This window comes from Mus musculus, chromosome 11, assembly GCF_000001635.26.
Source record: "Mus musculus strain C57BL/6J chromosome 11, GRCm38.p6 C57BL/6J".
Classification (NCBI taxonomy): Eukaryota; Metazoa; Chordata; class Mammalia; order Rodentia; family Muridae; genus Mus; species Mus musculus.
This window is the reverse complement of record NC_000077.6, coordinates 9,265,979-9,286,617: the sequence shown is the minus strand read 5'-3', so window position 1 is coordinate 9,286,617 and position 20,639 is coordinate 9,265,979. Positions and strand designations below refer to the sequence as shown.

The 20,639-nt window shown below is 40.4% G+C and overlaps 1 protein-coding gene across 1 annotated transcript in view; it reads right to left on the bottom strand.

Annotated features, from left to right (window-relative positions):
* Abca13 (ATP-binding cassette, sub-family A (ABC1), member 13) overlaps positions 1-20,639 on the bottom strand; it is a 492,930-nt gene that overhangs the window by 398,254 nt on the left and 74,037 nt on the right. Inside the window, exons 9-15 of the mRNA NM_178259.3 lie at positions 18,997-19,161; positions 17,289-17,488; positions 12,606-12,733; positions 11,839-11,939; positions 11,431-11,604; positions 9,502-9,707; positions 8,646-8,788 (exon numbers count right to left, since the gene is read on the bottom strand). Of these exons, the coding sequence (NP_839990.2) occupies positions 8,646-8,788; positions 9,502-9,707; positions 11,431-11,604; positions 11,839-11,939; positions 12,606-12,733; positions 17,289-17,488; positions 18,997-19,161 (1,117 nt within the window). The remainder of the gene's footprint in view (positions 1-8,645; positions 8,789-9,501; positions 9,708-11,430; positions 11,605-11,838; positions 11,940-12,605; positions 12,734-17,288; positions 17,489-18,996; positions 19,162-20,639) is intronic.

The window sequence follows — 20,639 nt, the reverse complement described above, 5'->3', positions numbered from 1 at the left end:
ACAGCACAATTCCACACCACAGAAGATAAAAACAAACAACTAGAAGATAAAACACAGAAGATAAAACAGACACAACACAGAAGATAAAAACAAAGCACAAAGATAAACAGGCTAATCCATGCTGTACTCTGAGATATAATTAGACATGGGGACAAAGTATCAGCAAAACTACAGGATTTACATAATTCTGCTAACAAAATATACTACATGATGTTCAAGAACTATTCCACCCGGCATGAACACAGGACTGATTCCCTCCCTGGACACATGGAACAATTACCAAAGCCTCATTTTCTAAACCCTAAAACAAATCACAAAAAGTTAGCAAGACTAGTGGTGTAAAGAATGTTCACAGACCAAGAAAGAATTAAGTAGAAATCAATAACAGAAATATAACTGAAAATCCTACATATTTGAAAATGAAATCATACATCAGCTAATTACTCGTGGGTCAGAAAAAAATAAAAAGATTATACGCATTTATATATTTTAAACATGTCTTATTTTGTTATGGGTTTTTCTAAACAAAAATATTTCTAACTTCAAGCAAGCAATTTAACTGCTTTAGCATCTATTTCTCAAGCAAAATTGCATAAGAGTTGCACTCATTATGCCTCACCAAGTTCCCACTAAAATAACGAAGTGCCTATAGGGGAAAATGGAAGCACTCCAGTAAAATTAAGTCAGAGGTGTGTGATATTGCATAAGAAACAAGTTAATGCCACCAGAAAATCAAGCAGTGAAACAGAAAGAAATTAAGCAAAAGATGAAAATAAAATCTTCCACAGTCGACTCCTCTGCTGATCTTTGTGGGGGGGAAAAAAAAAAAGTTTAATCCAAATGTTCATTCCACTGGCAAAGGATCGGAAAGTGGCATCTATTACACGAACCTTCAGTTCTTGCTAGATAGCTCGTATTGTGGGTCATAATAAAAACATAGTACAGTAAGCTTTTATAAAGTTTTATCAAGGATAAAAAGAATATCTTTGATATTGCGGGCTAGCTCGATTAAATCTGTCAGATGCAACATTTGTTCTCAAGTTTATCTGCTTCTAAAGCCCATACTATCATACCATACTCCACCCCTGCGTGGTCTATGAGGTAAAACTGTACTCTATAATATACAATAGTCAGATCTGTTCACCGGGCTATGTCATGTCACCCTTGTGCCACATTCTTACTGTTTGCAGGTCTTTCATTTTTGTTGCCTGCTCGAAAGAGGAAGGAAGGGTTAAGTAATGTGTAATCTAAAGATGCTCTCACAGCTGCAGGGTGTTTGGATATGGTTTGCTATTTGGTGGTTTCAAAATGTTTGCATGCTTACATGTTCCTTGGACATCTCAAAATGCATATTCTAACTATTCTGCAGGTCTAAGTTAGGGCTGTGATCTGCATTGCTAATGGCATGCCAGATGCTTCTGCTGCTGTTCCAGGGACCACACTGTTAGTAACAAAGATATGGGCAATTAGCTGTGTAAAGTACACATACCATAAGAAGAAAGAAAAAAAAAACTCCACAGACTACTAAATATACTGAATATCTCAGCTATTATTTATAAGCCTCCTTGTTAGCTATAAGCTCTCCATCTGACATTTAAAGTTGCTAAATGGACAAAGGTTTTTATAATTTGAAAATGTAGCGTGGAAAGATTTTCTAATCTGATTAAGAATGAATGAGGAACTACAAGGAGAAAGCATAGGGACATTTTTTTTTCTGTTTCTGCCTGTTAGTTATGCTCATTCTTCAAATCCTGGTTCATGTGATGAGTTGTTAGCTACTCTGTGAACATAAGCATTACCTGGAACTCATCTCTAGTTGTGTCTATTTCTCCCACTAATTTGAACTCCATTTAGGTTTCTCCAATGAACCATAGGATCTCTGTGATATCCTTGATTTAAAAGATGACTTGCCTTCCCAATAGTCGAGTAAACACAGGCTGTAGCAGTGGTTCTCAACCTTCCTAATGTGTGACCCTTTAATAGAGTTGCTCACATTGTGGTAACCCTCAAGCATAAGACTATTTCATTGCTATTTCATAACTGTGATTTTGCTACTGAATCATAATGAAAATATCTGATAAGCAGAATATCTGATGTGTGACCCTGTGAAATGATCATTTGACCTCCAAAGGGGTTGTAATCTACAGGTTGAGAACCACTGGTCTAGACAGACCATTCCACCCTTGATCATTCCAATGAAAATAAACTGAGATGGTAGCCCCTTCCAATTCTAGGTTCCTTAACTGTCGAGACATTTTCCCTGGAGGACTTCCAATTGGAAGATTAAACACGTGCCTTTTCCTGAGGTCATCTCCCAAAGAGCTATAATATGACAAGAGAAAACAGAAAGCTATGTAGTCCACAGATGAAATGGAGGGAAAAAAGCAGCAGATGGTAGCTTCTAACATCTCCAAATAGGAAAATAAGTGGACAAGGGGGATCAATCAAACTGAGCAGAAATACAAAAGCCAGAACCTGTGCTTGAAGAGGAGAATGTCTAAATGGGTCTTTCTTATAACTCCACACAAGACTCATGAATTAATTAAAGCATAAATGTCTGTGCCACGGCACCTGGAGCTGATCCGATGCTACACTGCCTGAAGCTGATCCTGCGCTACAGCTCTCCATAGTCATATACTGCCAGAAGAGAGCTGGTCCCCCAGGAGTGCTGACACACCTGTGAACACAGGAAGGACAAGCCACACTCAGAGACAGCAAGCAAGCTAACACCAGAGATAACCAGATGGCAAGAGGCAAGGGCAAGAACATAAGCAACAGAAACCAAGATTATTTGGCATCATCAGAACCCAGTTCTCCTGCCACAGTGAGCCCTGGATGTCCCAACATATCAGAAAAACAAGACTGACTTACAATCACATCTCATAATGATGATAGAGGACTTTGAGAAGGACATAAATAATTCCCTTAAAGAAATACAGGAGAACACAGGTAAACAGCTAGAAGCCCTTAAAGAAGAAACACAAAAATCCCTTAAAGAATTATAGGAAGACACAACCAAACAGGTGGAGGAATTAAGCAAAAACATCTAGGATCTGAAAATCGAACTAGAAACAGTAAAGAAATCACAAAGGGAGACAACCTTGGAGATAGAAAACCTAGGAAAGAAGTCAGGAGCCATAGCATCACCAACAGAATACAAGAGATAGAAGAGAGAATCTCGGGTGCAGAAGATACCATAGAAAACATTGACAAAACAGTCAAAGAAAATGCAAAATGTAAAAAGGTCCTAACCCAAAACATCCAGAAAATCCAGGACACAATGAAAAGACCAAACCTAAGAATAATAGGTATATAAGAAAGAGTAAAGATTTCCAACTTAAAGGGCCAGTAAATATCTTCAACAAAATTGTAGAAGACAACTTCACCAGCCTAAAGAAAGAGATGCCCATAAACATACATGAAGCATACAGAACTCCAAATAGATTGGACGAGAAAAGAAAGTCCTCTGGCCACATAATAGTCAAAACACCAAATGCACAAAACAAAGAAAGAATATTAAAAGCAGTAAGGGGAAAAGCTCAAATCACAGATAAAGGCAGACCTATCAAAATTACACCAGACTTTTCAACAGAGACCATGAAAGCTAGAAGGTCTGGGGCAGATTTCATAAGAGAACACAATGCCAGCCAAGGCTACTAGACCCAGCAAAACTCTCAATTACCATAGATGGAGAAGCCAAGATATTCCATGACAAAAAGGAAATTTACATAATATCTTTCCATAAATTCAGCCCTCCAAAGGATAATAGATGGAAAACTCCAGCACAAGGAGGGAAACTACACCCTAGGAAAAGCAAGAAAGTAAATGTCTTTCAACAAACCCAAAAGAAGATAGACACACAAACATAATTCCACCTCAAACAACAAAAATAACAGGAAACAACAATCATTATTCCCTAATATCTCTTAACATCAATAGACTCAATTCCCCAATAAGAAGATGTAGACTAACAGCCTGGATATATAAACAGGACCCAGCATTTTGATGCATACAGGAAAAAGGTCTGGAAAGCAATTTTCAAAGCAAGTGGTTCAAAGAAACAAGCTGGCATAGCCATTCAAATATCAAATAAAATTAACTTTCAACCAAAAGTTATCAAAAAAGATAAGGAAGGACACTTCATATGCATCAAAGGAAAAATCTGCAAAGAAGAACTCTCAATTCTGCCCAGCAGTGGTGGCACACGCTTTAATCCCAGCACTTGGGAGGCAAAGGCAGGCAGATTTCTGAGTTCAAGGCCAGCCTGGTCTACAGAGTGAGTTCCAGGATAGCCAGGGCTACACAGAAAAATCCTGTCTCAAAAAAACAAAAATAACAACAACAACAACAAAACCCTCTCAATTCAGAACATCATTACTACAAATGCAAGGGCACCCACATTCATAAAAGAAACTTTACAAATGATCAAAGCACACATTGCACCTCACACAATAAAAGTGGGAGAGTTCAACACCCCACTGTCATCAATGGACAAGTCATGAAAACACAAACTGAACAGACATATTGAAACTAACAAAAGTTATGGACCGAATCTATTTAACAGATATCTATACAACATTTCATCATATCAGCATTTCACGGTACCTTCTCCAATACTGACCATCTAATCAGTCACACACACAAAAAAAAAAAAAAAAGCCTCAATAGATACAAGAAAATTGAAATAATCCCATGTATCCTATCAGATCACCGCAGACTAAGGCTGGTCTTCAATAGCAAAGCCCACATATAAACAGAAGCTGAACAAGGCCCTACTCAATGATAACTTTGTCAAGGAAGTAATAAAGAAATTAAAGACTTTTTAGAATTTAATGAAAATAAAGGCACAACATACCCAAACTTATGGTACATAATGAAAGCAGTGCTAAGAGGAAAGCTCATAGCTCTGAGTGCCTCCAAAAGAAACTGGAAAGAGCATATACTAGCAGCTTAACAGCACACCTGAAAGCTTGAGAACAAAAAGAGGCAAATAAACCCAAGAGTAGTTGACAGCAGGAAATAATCAAACTCGGAGCTGAAATCAACAAAGTAGAAACAAAAAGAACTATACAAAGAATCAACCAGACCAGCAGCTGGTTCTCTGAAAAAATCAACAACATAGACAAACCCTTATTCAGACTAACCAGAGGGCACAGAGACAGTATCCAAATTAACAAAATCAGAAATGAAAAGGGAAATATGACAACAGAAATTGAAGAAATTAAAAAAAAAACCCCTTCAGATCCTACTACAAAAGCCTATACTCAACAAAACTGGAAAATCTGGATAAAATGGACAATTTTCTAGACAGATACCAAATACAAAGTTAAACCAGGATCAGGTTAATGATCTAAACAGTCCCATAGCCCCTAAAGAAATAGAAGCAGTCATTAAAAGTCTCCCAACCAAAAAAAGTCCAGGACCAGATGGGTTTAGTGCAGAGTTCTATCAGACCATCAAAGAAGATCTAATACCAATACTTTTCAAATTATTCCACAAAATGGAAACAGAAGGAACACTACCCAATTTGTTCTATCAAGCACAGTTACTCTAGTACTAAAACCACACAAGGACCCAACAAAGAAACAGAACTTCAGACCAATTTCCCTTATGAATGCTGATGCAAAAATGCTCAATAAAATTCTCAAAAACTGAATCCACAAACACATTAAAACAATCATTCACCATGATCAAGTAGGCTTCATCCCAGGGATGCAGAGATGGTTTAATATACTGAAATCCATGGATGTAATCCACTACAGAAACAAACTCAAAGACAAAAATGCGTGATCATCTCATTAGATGCTGAAAAAGCACTTGACAAAATTCAACATCCCTTCATGTTAAAAGTCTTGGAAAGATCAGGAATTCAAGGCCCATAGCTAAACATAGTAAAAGCAATATACAGCAAACCAGTAGAAAACATCAAACTAGCTAGAGCAATTAGACAACAAAAGGTGGTCAAAAGGATACAAATTGGAAGGGATGAAGTCAAAATATCACTATTTCGAAAAGATATAATAGAATACTTAAGCAACCCCAAAAATTCCACCAGAGAACTCCTACAGCTGATAAACTTCAACAAAGTGACTGGATATAAAATTAACTCAAACAAATCATACTCAAAAGTAAACACGTTGAGAAAGAAATTAGGGAAATGACACCCTTCACAATAGTCACAAACAATATAAAATATCTTGGTGTGGTGCTAACCAATAGAGTGAAAGATCTGTATAACAAGAACTTCAAGTCTCTGAAGAAAGAAAATGAAGAAGACCTCAGAAGGTGAAAAGATCTCCCATTCTCATGGATTGGCAGGAATAATATAATAAAAATGGCCATATGGCCAAAAGCAATCTACAGATTCAATGCAATCCCCATCAAAATTCCAACTCAATTCTTCATAGAGTTAAAAAGAGCAATTCTCAAATTCATTTGTACTAACCAAAAAGCCGGGATAGCAAAAACTATTCTCAACAATAAAAGAACCTTTGGTGGATTCACCATGCCTGACCTCAAGCTGTACTACAGAGCAATTGATTTAAAACTTCATGGAATTGGTACAGTGACAGGCAGATAGGTCAATGGAATAGAATTGAAGAACAAGAAATGAACCCACACAACTATGGTCACTTGATCTCTGACAAAGGAGCTAAAACCATCCAGTAGAAAAAAGACAGCATTTTCAACAAATGGTGCTGGCACAACTGGCAGTTATCGTGAAGAAGAATGCAAATTGATCCATTCATATCTCCTTGTACAAAGCTCAAGTCTAAGTGGATCAAGGAACTCCACATAAAACCAGAGACACTGAAATGTATAGAGGAGAAAGTAGGGAGAAGCCTCAAAGATATGGACACAGGGGAAAAATTCCTGAACAGAACAACAATAGCTTGTGCAGTAAGATCAAGAATTGACAAATCAGACCTCATAAAATTGCAAAGCTTCTATAAGGCAAAAGACACTGTCAATAAGTCAAAAAGGCCACCAACAGATTGGGGAAAAAATCTTTACTAATCCTAAATCAGATAGGGGCCTAATAGCCAATAAATATAAAGAACACAAGACGATGGACTCCAAAAAATCAAATAACCCCATTAAAAAATGGGGTACAGGGTTAAACAAAGAATTCTCAACTGAGGAATACCGAATGGCTGAGAAGCACCTGAAAAAATGTTCAACATCCTTAATCATCAGGGAAATGCAAATCAAAGCAACCCTGAGATTCCACCTCACACCAGTCAGAATGGCTAAGATCAAAAATTCAGGTGACAGCAGATGCTGGTGAGGATGTAGAGAAAGAGAAACACTCCTCCATTGTTGGTGAGATTGCAAGCTGGTACAACCACTCTGGAAATCAGTTTGGCAGTTCCTCAGAAAATTGGACATAGAACTACTAGAAGATCCTGCAATTCCTCCCCTTGGCATATACCCAGAAGATGTTCCAACTTGTAATAAGGACACATGCCCCACTATGTTCATAGCAGTCTTATTTATCATAGCCAAAAGTTGGAAAGAACCCAGATGTTCCTCAACAGAGGAATGGATACAGAAAATGTGGTACATGTACACAATGGAGTACTACTCAACAATTTAAAACAATGAATTCATGAAATTCTTAGGCAAATGGATGTATCTGGGGGATATCATCCTGAGTAAGTGGATACTTCGCTCCTTCTTAGAATGGGGAACAAAATACCCATGGAAGGAGTTAAAGAGACAAAGTTTGGAGCTGAGACGGAAGAAAGGACCATCCTGTCCCACCTGGAGATCCATCCCATATACAACCACCAAACCCAGACACTATTGCATATGCCAGAAAGATTTTGCTGACAGGACCCTGATATAGCTGTCTCTTGTGAGGTTATGCCAATGCCTGGCAAATACAGAAGTGGATGCTCACAGTCATCTATTGGATGGAACAAAGGGTCCCCAATGAAGGAGCTAGAGAAAGTACCCAAGGAGCTAAAGGGGTCCACAACCCTATAGGAGGAACAACAATATGAACTAACCAGTAAAACCCCCCCTCCCAGAGCTTGTGTCTCTAGTTGCATATGTAGCAGAGGATAGCCTAGTCGGCCATCAATGTGAGGAGAGTCCCTTGGTCTTGCAAAGATCATATGCCCCAGTACAGATGAATGCCAGGGCCAGGAAGCAGGAGTGGGTGGGTTGGGGAGCAGGGCTAGGGGCAAATATAGGGGGCTTTGGGGATAGCATTTGAAATGTAAATGAAGAAAATAGCTAATAAAAAATGACTTGAAAAAAAATTACAAAAGTACACAAAGTTGGGTGGAGATGGAGGAAGGGACGCATTGGGAAAGAGATGAATATGATCAAAACATGTGCCAAACTCTCAGTGAGCAAATAAATTATAAAAATCAAATAAATGTTTTCATCTAAACAAGGACAGTTTTTTAGAGTGAATAAACTCTCTGTAAATCGCACTGGGAAAGCCTAGGCTGACAAAGTAGGACAATCACAACTATAAAGCAACCCTGAACACAGTAACTCAAATAGCTAGCCTCGTTTGCAGGGACTCCCACTTTAGACTTCCCTCCATGATGCATAACAACACTTCATACTGTAACTCTATCTTACTAAGTGGGGATAACAGCACACATTCCTATTAAGACCTCCTGACTTACATATCAGCCCACTGTTCTGAAGACTGCCATTCATGTTCACATATCGAGCCAATTCACATGTCTTCCTGACGATTTTTGAGAGGATTTTCCAGTAGGACTTCTTTTGCGTAGACATTTGTACATCTTCAAGTATGTGAGATACCCTGCAGCCAAGAGAATCCAAAATGTAGAACTTAACTGTTTTCACACTGACATATACTTATAGACCCACCCAAAGGCAATGCATGAAAACATATGACAGCCCACATTAAAAAAAACAGTTATAATTTTAAATAGTTCACTTAATATTTAATTATTTATGAATTCTTATACCTTGATTGGGAAAATGAGGAAAAACCATATGGCAATATATAAAACAAACAAAAAAGAATAAATCGAGCAAAAAGCAAGAAGAAAATGAACTCAACAATATAAAATAAACTTTGAGGCTAAGAAAAAAATATACCCCTATTTGGTTTACTTGACTATGGGCTTATTAGCAGCCACAAAAAGTGGTTACTGGTGTAAAGGGTCATGAAATAGGAAAATGGTATGGATCACTTGAGCACTCTCTTATATGAAAACATTAGCCTTGTTTACACACAGACCTAAAGCTTGTCATGAAAGCTTATAAGTCGTGAACAGGAAAAACAGCAAACAGAGAAACTGTATCATAGTTTTTATCAATGTTTTATTAATGTGATCTTTCTAGAAGCTTTCTTATATTAACAATGGTTTAATCTCTTTAAGGTCTTTAAGGTATCTTTCCATTCTACTCTTTAGGAACTGAATTATGATGCTGAGCCATCACCAAGTAGCACCTGAAATCCTTCCAAAGTCTAAGCCCTGAAAAGTTTTCCATCCAACCCATACTTACACTATGGAGACAAGCTGGCTTTCACAGCCACCAGGAGAGAAACTATTCTCAGGTGAGGTATCAGCTCTTGGAAGCTGGAAGACCCGAGAACAGGTAAGGCTTATTTCTGACAGCTGTGTCCCAAGATCCTGCCAGCCAAAATGCCCACCATGTTCTGAAACTGATCCATTTGTGTGTCCTGCAATGACAGCTTGCAAACTATGACCCTAAAAAGAAAGAAAAAAACAGTACCTGTCAAAAGTTAAGTAAGCCATTCTGTGTGGGCATTTGATATGGAGCCTACCTTGTTCATTTATCAGGGTCTCCATGTGGACTCTGGACAGTGATCTCAAGGTAGTTGTAGACATGAACTTTTACTCAATTGTTCAAATTTGTAGCCCCTAAATAAATCTTTACCTAACAATTAAGTAAGACTCTTTATTCCCCATGTCATTAAGCATCTAATAAATGTGCTAATGTTGTTGCCATGTGCGTTAGATGATCTCCCAGATATGGTGGGTGAATGTGTAACAAAGTCCTAGAGAATCAGACCTGATAAACACCCTGATGGTAACCTCTTACAGTCCCGTGAGGTTTATCTCCGACACCTTAGTCCATACATGCTGCAGAATGGCTTGTACAAATTTCAGCCGGAGTAATTGTCACAAACTTTGAAAACTTCTCTTCTTTCCCAGTTGCTTTTATGAATCTTTGAATGTCAAGAAAGCCCACATGGAGTTATTATAGAAAAAAGTAAACTCCACAACCTCACTGTCCAAACCCCAGCCCCTACAATCACAAGATCACAGCTGTACAAGGAACATTTATAAAAGTAAGACAACTCTACCTGGCTGAGCCTCCCTCAGGCCCAGAGTCATGAAAACATATAGAATCTGTTGTTTCCAACCACTGAGCTTTCGAATGGTTGGTTAGGACAAATCACCCGACTTCTGTCTGAGAAGCTGTCTCATGCAGCTGAAGAACCATGCTTGCCACCTACGGATCCCACTGAGTCAGGCCCAGCTCCCCATGGGCTTTCCCTGGGCCTGCACAGCTTCAGGTACACCTTTCTGTCTAACAAGAACCCTCTATGACTCTTCTTAGCTTCCAAGTCTTCCTCCACATTCAAAACACAAAAATGTCTTTGGGGAAACTTCCAGATACTGAACTGTTACATACTCATGTGACCTGCCCTACACAAGCCAGAGAAGATCTTCATGTTTCTATGCCCCTTGGCATGCATTATAAACACTGAGAAGACAGTGAGGGCTTGACTATGTACACACTCATATATTCACTTTAATTTTGCTCAGAATCATTTCTATTTTACTGGTTTTATTATTTCACTAATTTTATATTCTAATGCATTTTTTAAGAGACAGGTAATTGTGAGAGGAACAACATGGTAAACATAAGAATATTATAGTTTAATTCTTGGTAAGAAAGATAAGTGCTGAAGTTGACATTTATAGAATATTTTTCGAAATCTTCCATAGTCTGTGAATGTTCGGCATGGTTGCCAAGATGCTAGGCAGTGACAGGGGAAGAAAGTGACTTCCAAATCCTCTCATCACTAAAGGCCATGACTACAAGCTGCTGTACATTAACTATCACTAAAGTTCACTCTGTGCTTCCTTCCCATACGCAACTAGGAGAAAATGGAGTGGGGGAGAGACCAGGAAACCCAAGAGGCAGATGTATGTATTCGGAAGTTCGCAGTACTCTCAGGGATTGCCTGGAAGGTTGTGGCAGGGACTATGTACCACCACACCCAGGTAGTCAGGAGGAATAGAACTGAAGAATAGCCACCACCCAGGCAGCAGCATCCTTTTAGGGCTGCCAGCACTTACACGGTCCAAATTCCAGGCTCAGTATTAGCATGTTGGGTGACTTACCCTTTAACAGGAGTCCAGCTGGTGATGTTGGAGAGATCTAATGATGGATACTTACAGCATCCTTCACTGCTCGAAGCAGCTCATTTAAAACACTGGTCTCGTTGAAGAATAGGGTATGGCATAGCACTCCCCAGACACTCCTCCATATGCTAGAGTTCCCAGTGGGGAGGGCAGCCTCCTGAGACAAATGTCCATTCAGGCAAAGGGCAGAAGCATTCTTTGTCAACAGCTGAAAAATTAATAAGGATGGAAAGGGGGGACATTTAGGAATGCTCAGAGATGCTCCCCAATGTTATCAATAACTACAAATAGAAGCAACCACATTAAAGTAAAGACCAGCATTAAAAAAAAAAAATCTGCTCATTCTCCTTATGTCATCAGCAAAACTCACAACTGGCAAAGCTGAATACTGCTGCCGGGTGTTTTAATATCTTGTAGGAAATGGTTTGTGTATAATTTTTACCTGGTTTAGCCCCTGAAATAACACATCCTTTTCTAGTCTCCATCCTTCAGACCCAGCAGGTATAAAATCTTTTGCTGACCTCTCCAGGTAGCTGAGGAATTCTGCAAGACAGAAATATGCTTCACCCTCCATTTGGATTAGGTTTCCCCCATCTTAGATTTTTCTCCATAACCATGAAACAGTAAAGTGAATTCCAAAAACACGAATTTCAGCAACTTAGCCTGTTATCAAATGCTTCACTATCTTATGAGAAAGGAAAACGGGAACATGATGGAGTGAGTGTTCTGTTATCCTTTCTGAGAACTCAATAGTGTGGGTGCTTTGTTACAAGAGCCTTTTGCTTCTAAAGCAATGCCCCCTCACAGGGTCTTCTTCTTCTCTCCCTAGAAGGGTGAAAAGGATTCGGCCCATGATAGCAAAGTGTAACCTTGACTTCCTCGAACTAGGGCAGAAGAAATACCTGTCAGGCAATGAAAGTTTACGAAAGGGCATTCTGCATTCTTAGAAAGATCTCAGTCTCATGGAGACTCTAAACAGTGCTGAGGACAGGCAAGCAGACGTTCCAGTGCCCTTATGCACAGTGTCCTGGGGGCACCTCCAGTCTGACAATCATGGGATTAGTGTCAGTGAGAAAGTTCAACTGTCCCATGAAATGGCTTGACCCAGACCACGCTGCAGGTTCTGCTAAACAGCAGAATATGACATAATTTCACCAGCAAGGCACAAGAACTCTTAGTGGGTGACAAAGAAAAACAGAGCTGGTTCACCTTGAACAAATCGCAAATCCTGGGCAATCATGTTCCGGAGAACAGTATCCAGCAGGAGCAATCTCTTCAGAGCTGGCCATGGGGACAGGTCTGACAGGGCATGCTGCAACTTGCTTAGATGCTGGAATCTGGGGGCAAAAAATAAGCAAATGCACCAAGTCAAGAGATGAAGCAAAAGAAAATGCCCCACCGCTTAGGGAATTGTGCTCACAGGCTGGAAGGCCAACTTCAGCCCCTAGCTGAGTTCTCTGCAAACTGCATTGTCAGTTGTTGAATATTGTCCTTCTATTAGAAGACAGGTTCAAACTAAATATTCTCTTTACCTCCAGAAATTTATGAAGCAGCTGAAAACTAAGTTGAAGTATCAGCTTAGTTTTACAAATATTTGCATTGCTGGGAATGACAGTGTATGCCTATCATCCCGGACCTTGGCAGGCCAATGCAGAAGGATTGTGAGTTCAAGGCCAACTTGGGATACACACGGAACCTACTTTTTTTTTTAATGCCTTAAAGCTTAAAGTTATGAGGCACAGAAAATTAATTTGACTTTCAAAATATTGACCCATCAAAGGAATAAAAGGCATAAAAGGCCCATCAAAGGAATCCTGCATAGGATAAGCTCAGAGTCTCCAAGATCAAAGGAAAAAATATATAACTTATAAGGCTGCTTGACACCTCCAGTGCCTGAGGGGTGAGGCTAGCTATCAACCTTGGGCCTGTTATATGGATTTTTTGTAAAGATGTTCACCTTGAATGCCAGTCAGAAAACCACTGAGGGCAGAATCTCCAGTAATACATATCTGCCTCTGCATCTCTGCTTGGGGGTCTGGGGCTGCCGGACTGGGCAACAGCCCAACACATGGTCCACTGGGGCTCTAGTCCTTTAAGAAGGATGATGTGTGCATGGCTCAAAGGAATGCAGATGACAATGAAGACAAGACAGTACAAAGGAAGTGAGTGTGAGAACTGAGAACGAGAGAAGACTGAAATGGAAACAAAGGTGGAAGCCTGAAGAACCATCTTCAGATCACAGTGCAGAACAGGCCTGCCAAGAGCAGCCAAATCCAGACTTCCTCCATCTTCATGTGCACACAGTGCATCTTCAACCAGGAAAAGAATGGCCAGACGAAGGACAAAAAATGAGAGATCTGCCTAGTAGGAGCCTAAACAAATCACCTCACTCCACCCCTGCTGAAACCTGGATGGGGCTGCACTGCTTTGTCTGCATCTGGACTGCATCCACTTGGTCTCCTCAGAGCATCTCATCAGTGTCAGGTAAAGTATATGCTTGACGTGTGGCTCTGCTGTTGGAGTGTACCACTGCAGAGAGTATAGAAGAGCGAGGAAGAGTCCTAGTGACATTTCTCTTAAAGAAATCAACATGAAGGAGGATCCATCCCCAGTCCATCACCCTGGATACACCACCTCTCTCTACCCAGCCTGATGGGTAGCATCTTAAACGGAGTCTTACATAGGACAAAGCAAAGTCAGATGGCTCATTCTCTAAAGTATTCTAGGTTATACTGAGGAGCAAGCAGATTGGCTCATAGGAAGAATGAGAAAGAAGATGACAACTGTGTTTTATTTACTTGCCAAGTGGAAAACTTGTTATAGAATCTGAATCCAGGCTGCTGAGCCTCTTCAAGCTCAAACAAGCAAGGGAATTTTAAGACCATATCTGTAAGCAAAGAGTTATATGTGTGTTTGGTGAGTCAGGTCTTGATGGAATGCCCAGGGTTATCCTAAGAGTCCATGTTACCCAGAATCTTTGCTATGCCTCAAAGTCTAGATGTAGACCCACAGCCCAGCCACCAAACTGGCATGCACAAAGTCTCAAGACAATGAAAGAGTCTTCACTGACTTCAGGGGAAGATGTGAAAGATTGGTTATGGACCCAAGGAATTAAAAGCAAGTGTGAGTTCCTGGACCAACACTTGGCATATGAGACAATCAGTTTCCTGACAAGGGCTGAATAAGGATCTTATAGAAACCTGGACAAGTGGCTGCTCAATTTCATACAAGTATGGATACTAAGAGACAGACAAGATTTAAACAGAGACAGTCCAAAGAGGTGTAGCCAAAGCAGCAGGACAGTTCCTAAAGTAGAGGAAACACTCAAGAATGCTACAGGGTTCAGACGAGAGTGGCCAGTCACAAATATGGCAGGTAAGAAAGAGCATTATCACAGAGAAAGTGGTCAGAGTTTCAATCTCACACAGCCCTGATGAGATGGGACTCCATGAGGAGGGGAAGGGAGAGGATGAGAAGAGGGAGAAGGAGAAAGGGAAGAAGAGAGAAGAGGAAAAGAACAGGAAGGAAGGTGAGGAGGAAGAGGAGAGGAGGGGAAGAAGAGAAGGAGGAGGGAAAGAAGAGGACAATGCAGAGAAGGAGGAGGGTAAAAGGAAAAGGAGAATGGCATGAGGAGAAAGGAGGAGAGAGGAGAAAGGGAAGAAGGACACAGAGGAAGAGATAACTCCAGAAACAATAGAATTAATGAGAAGGATTGCAAAATCTTGAAGGTTGTATAAGGGGACATTTGACATCCACGTAAGAAAAAACAGAGAATCTGTGAAGAGAAGACATAGGAAAGTCTAGAAGGAGGCAAAAGCAGATGTTATCAGAAGTGAGACTATCCTCTACAGAGTGTGGGCACTGTCTGTATAGTGGGAACAGGGGGACTCTCTGTCAGTCAGAGTAGTGTAGCAATGTTGATAGACTAACCCTTTTTTGTAAAGTGAAGAGCTGAGGTCACTGGTCACAGTCACATCTCCAGAAGACCAATGATTTAGTAACTAGTAAAAGCCTTAGAGATTATCTGGTGGTCAATACCAGGTAGGATGGCTGAGGTCCAAAGAGGCTGACAGAAGAGTCAGAGTTGTACAAGTGATGAAATCTGCTTGTTTCCCAGACAGGATAGGAGGTAGTTTTGTATTAGATCTGGCACTAGTGGTGTCGGAATGAAAAAGGAGATTCCTGGGGAAAATAGCCCTGTGCAGTCAGCAGGTAGACAGCTAAGGCAGTATCAGGCCCTCCTCTTCCTGGACCTAATCGTGCACAGAATGTTAAGCCTTGGTTTAGTGGACAGCATACACTGAAATCTTCAGCTTCCCTAATATCTGAATGAGCTAAGGAACAAAAGGGTCATCCCTGGATTTCCTTCTTCTTGTGTGTTAAAGAACAGTCAAGACCCTGGGCTGAAGTGTCAGGAGGCCTTTAGTGTCTATAAGATAATTGAGGTCACTTATTGTGGTGTGTTTATTAATGTATTAGATAACAATCTGTCCCTTATGTTGCCCAAGCAAACCAGCAGAATAGTCTTCAAGATCACAAATCCAGTGTCCTGTACCTGAAGTTATTGATAGCCCTGCTCTTTGTTCCTCTCCTGTCTCAAGGCATACTGCTGTGTCCCATATCCATCTTTCTACAGCATTTATAACACTGCTACTCACAGTCACAATACTCCATGGCCTAGGGCATCTCTTTGGTGTTTTGAAGAAAGCATTAATTTCAGAGGCTAATAGGATTCACATTAGCACAAACTGCTACACACACACACACACACACACACACACACATGTACGCATGCGCGCGCACACACCACTATACACATATGCATCTACCACACACAGAAATATATGCACTAAACACAAACCACACACACATGAATATGCAATGTACAAATGCACATATTGACACACCATACACATATATTTACACATATCATACATATAAACAAACATATATCACATATATCACACATATGCAAACAACCCACATATACATTAACACATATATACATAAACACACACATGTCCCTGCACTTACACATACACACATGTTTGCATACATGCACACACACAGTCAAAGTGGAAATCATTGGCCCTGGAATTGAAAACAGAGTTGTGAAACCCTTGCTAAGCAGATCTCAGACACAAGTACATCTGCTGTTCAACTACCAATCAGGCCTCACCCCCCCACCCACCCCATGCAAACTCATCTTTAGAACAGTGCTAACTTCTGCTAACTTGTTGTACAATACACCCTTCTCCATGATTATCCAGAAACAAGCTATTCTTACAAAACTACTTCACTTGCCTAGCACTGATCAGAATACCTACCTAACAAATATACTTCTCAACATATAGTCTTCAAGTATGAATAAATACAGGATGCACTTCATGGGAAAGTACCTCTGATGTGTGTGTTAGGGGGTGCGTTTTCATTTTAAGACAAAGGCATCAATCTGAAATTCAGGAAGCTGATGCCTTCTCCAATGTGATCATGCTACTGTATGGTTACTTACTTCTGTCTGTTTGTTCATTTGGTTTTGGTTGGTTGGTCATTTTTTGAGATACGGACTACTGTCACTGAGACTGGGATGAACTCCTAAACTCAAGAGATCTCAGCCTCCCGAGCACAGGGCTGAGATATGTGTGCCACCACACCCAGACAGCCCATTAGACAGATTTATATATCCACATCCATGTCCAGATAACTGCATAAATCTATCCTGGCAATGCCCACAATAAAAAAAAAAAAAGCCTTGGGTTTCCCATGTACTAACTTGGCATCCATGTTTGGCTGTACTTCTACAGAAATTGTTTCTACCAGCATCATTGCACATTCCTAGCATGTCAGTGTGATCAAACCTACTCAATGGCAAAAGATATACATATGCCTTACATCTGTGGAAACAGATGGTAGTCTCTGGGGACATCCGCTGCCAAGCTGTCATTCAAGATGAGCAGGGCAGTGTGCAGGGCTTCCACCACCTTCCACGACTCGCTCTGCTGTTTAAACTGCTCCCTAAGGGCTGCCAGACTGTGACTGGCACCTGCAAGCAGGCTCTGCAGCAGACTACCCTGCTGCCACTGGTCAAACACCTGCAAATTTAGAAACAGAGGTAGATTATCAATCACATTAGAAACACTGTACTTAAGAAATAGTTAAAAAAAAACATTTTAAATGATAACTGTTTGATTTCTGGTCAATTAAAATGTCTATTACAATTGTACTATGATTTCATGTCTACTCAAAAATTAAAGATTATAAATGTCAACAAGGGACACACCGCTTATATATCATTTCTCTATTCTTTTTACCATTCCTTCAGAAGAAATGAGAAAAGAAGTTAAAAACTACACATTTCATTTCAAAAGATCTAACTTGAAAGTTGAACAATCACGTTAAAGAGAGTTTGATGGAAAGATGAGCTTTAACATATATCCTGTCATTAATGAGCAGTTGCTGAGTACCACTTTGTGACAGGCCTGGGAATGACACACATAAGGCAGCTGGTGCTAAGGTCATCATCCGTGCTGTACAAGTGTCTTGTGCCCAGATCAGACGGTGATGATATGCATGATGCAAATGCAGGTAGATTGATGGGAGCTTGACTAGCAACCCATATTAACACTTCAGATTCTGGTTTCTTCAGCACTCTCTTCATCACTGCAGTGATGAATAAGGTACACACTTCCAAGTGCATAGCCTTGTATAATTTTCTGATCATTTATGCTATCCAATACTTGAGATTCTGACCTTTATCAGTCATGCATGTCTGGAAGGGATGAAGGCTTTATTGGGGTGAGTTCTCCAGAGCAAAAACGATGCAAGTAGATATGGCATTTGACAAAGAATGGGTGGTACTGTGGTAGGAGGGTGTCCTGTTAGTGTCCATGTATCTAAAGGAACGGAGCTACAGAGCTGGGCATGATGGTGCACGCCTTTAAGCCCAGCACTCGGGAAGCAGAGGCAGGCAGATTTCTGAGTTCGAGGCCAGCCTGGTCTACAGAGTGAGTTCCAGGATAGCCAGGGATACACAGAGAAACCCTGTCTCTAAAAAAAAAAAAAGAAAGAAAGAAAGAAAAAGAAAAAAAAAGGAATGGAGCTATGAGCTAACAAGGGATACTGTGAGTTTTGGAGCTATCAACTTTCTACTAAGCAAGGAACTCTTCTACACACCAGCCTCGCTTCTCTGAAACACACATGCACACCCTTTCCCCTTACGTCTATGAAGACAGTTGGTGTGCCTTTATATCAGTCATTATTTTTGCACAATATTTCAAGGGAAAAAAAACATGAGCCAAAAGTGATTTGCATAGCTATCAGCCAAAGTGACCCAAGAGATCTTACATGCCAGCAACATGACATGACATACAAAATTTGAATTTAGGAACTTCTTAGCTAACAGATGTGCTTACGTCAAATTTTTTTGTTATCTTTGGCTGAGAGTTTGATGAGTTAAGGCTGTTTGATATATGTGAGAGGAGGTCACAAAGACCAGATATGGAAGACCTATAATCTTTCCCAGGAAAAGTCACAGAATCATATAATGAATGACATGAGGGGCAAAGATCTGCACTCAGAGCATCCAGACATATAACAGCACCTGTCCGTATAGCTTCAGCCAACTGACTGCATGGATGATGTAGTTCTTGACTGCTGACCACTTGGGATGACAGTCTGCCCGGTAGCCCTTGCTCTCGGCTTCATCCTCAGAAGTGTTGGACAAGATGGAACATACCATCCTCTCTAGGAAGCTGTGTGTAGGAATCTGGAAACAACATAAAAATTACTTAGAAGTGAAGCTCTTTTTCTTTGAATGTTTTTCTTTCAAAATAATTCCCCAGTCTTGCTGGAGTCAAGGCTCATGTGTTCACATGATTAAACACTGGAAAGTATCATCAAAATGTCTGTTATTTGTCCTGAGAGTCAAGGACAAAATAGGGCTTGTTATTTTAGCATTGGGACAGCAACAGGAGCTGCTAGTTCTCCAGGAAAAGATACATGGTTGAGTCAAACATTGCCCCCACCAAAGCCATCACAGACTAAGCCAGTAGTTGATACTCTGAACTAACAGTGGTACTTTGCTGTCTTTTGTAGTTATCAAAAGCAGGCAAAATAAGAACGATTAACATTGCATCCTGGTTAGACATTGCTTTACCATTTTGAACCAATTCTCTTTTGTGTATTAACTCTTTGAAACTACTCTACCATTGTGTGTGGCAAAATGAGCTATACTCTGGATTCTTACAAAAACTGTAGTACCATCAGAACTGTTTTCATGGCTTTAAAATGCCTACATGGAAGCTATGACCCACAAGGTCACAATGTGAAGGAGTAGAGCCTCTGGGGTATGCTATAGTTTAGATGTGGTAGTTTCCAGAGGTCCATGGGATGATATTAGGAGGTGACCTTAGGAGATGAGGCTAAGAAGGGAAAAATCAGATCATCAGGGGTATGCTATTCTACACGATAATGGGACCCTCTTCCCTTCTTCTGTCCTTGCTTCTAGGCTACCATGAAGTAAATAGCTTCCTTCGCTAGCTGCTTCCCACACTGATGTATTATCCCACTTAATACCCCAAGAACAATGGTGCCAATGAAGCTATGATACTTTTGAAACTGAGCCAAATGAACCTTTCTTCCATTAAGATCATCAAGATCTCAGGCAGTTGCCACAATAATGGAGAGATGATTAGCACAGGCGAAAATGAGATCATGTGGAAGTAGTTGTCATGATAGAACTAATGGTTCTTATATGAAGGGGGTGTTTGATGAGCTTGTCATTCATCCTTTGGACTGTGTAAGGGCACAGTGAGAAGACACTGTCTTAGAACTAGATGGTGGAGTTTAACCAGACAGACAGTCCCTTGGTATGCACGCTGTCCTCAGATTTTCAGCCTCCAGAGTTATGAGAAAAGAATTCCTGGGGCATAGCTTCCAAGCTCTGCAATTTCAACATCAGACTGGACTAAGACAATAGCCATAATCAAGGAACAATGAAGTTTCTTTGTTCATCACACACTTTTCTTTAGGACTCAGCTAAAAATTATTCACTTATGACTATCAAAGTCACAAAGCCCCTTGGGGTTTTGTTTTGAGGGTTTTTTCCCCCAACTGAAAGTAATATCAAGGTTATGTATCACATTAGAAAGATATGGCCTTGTGGGTGCCTAAATGATCATTGTGTAGCAAGTTCCCATTGACAGGCCCTGGAGTCTGAAGAAGTCATAGGAGCTCTGAGGCTGG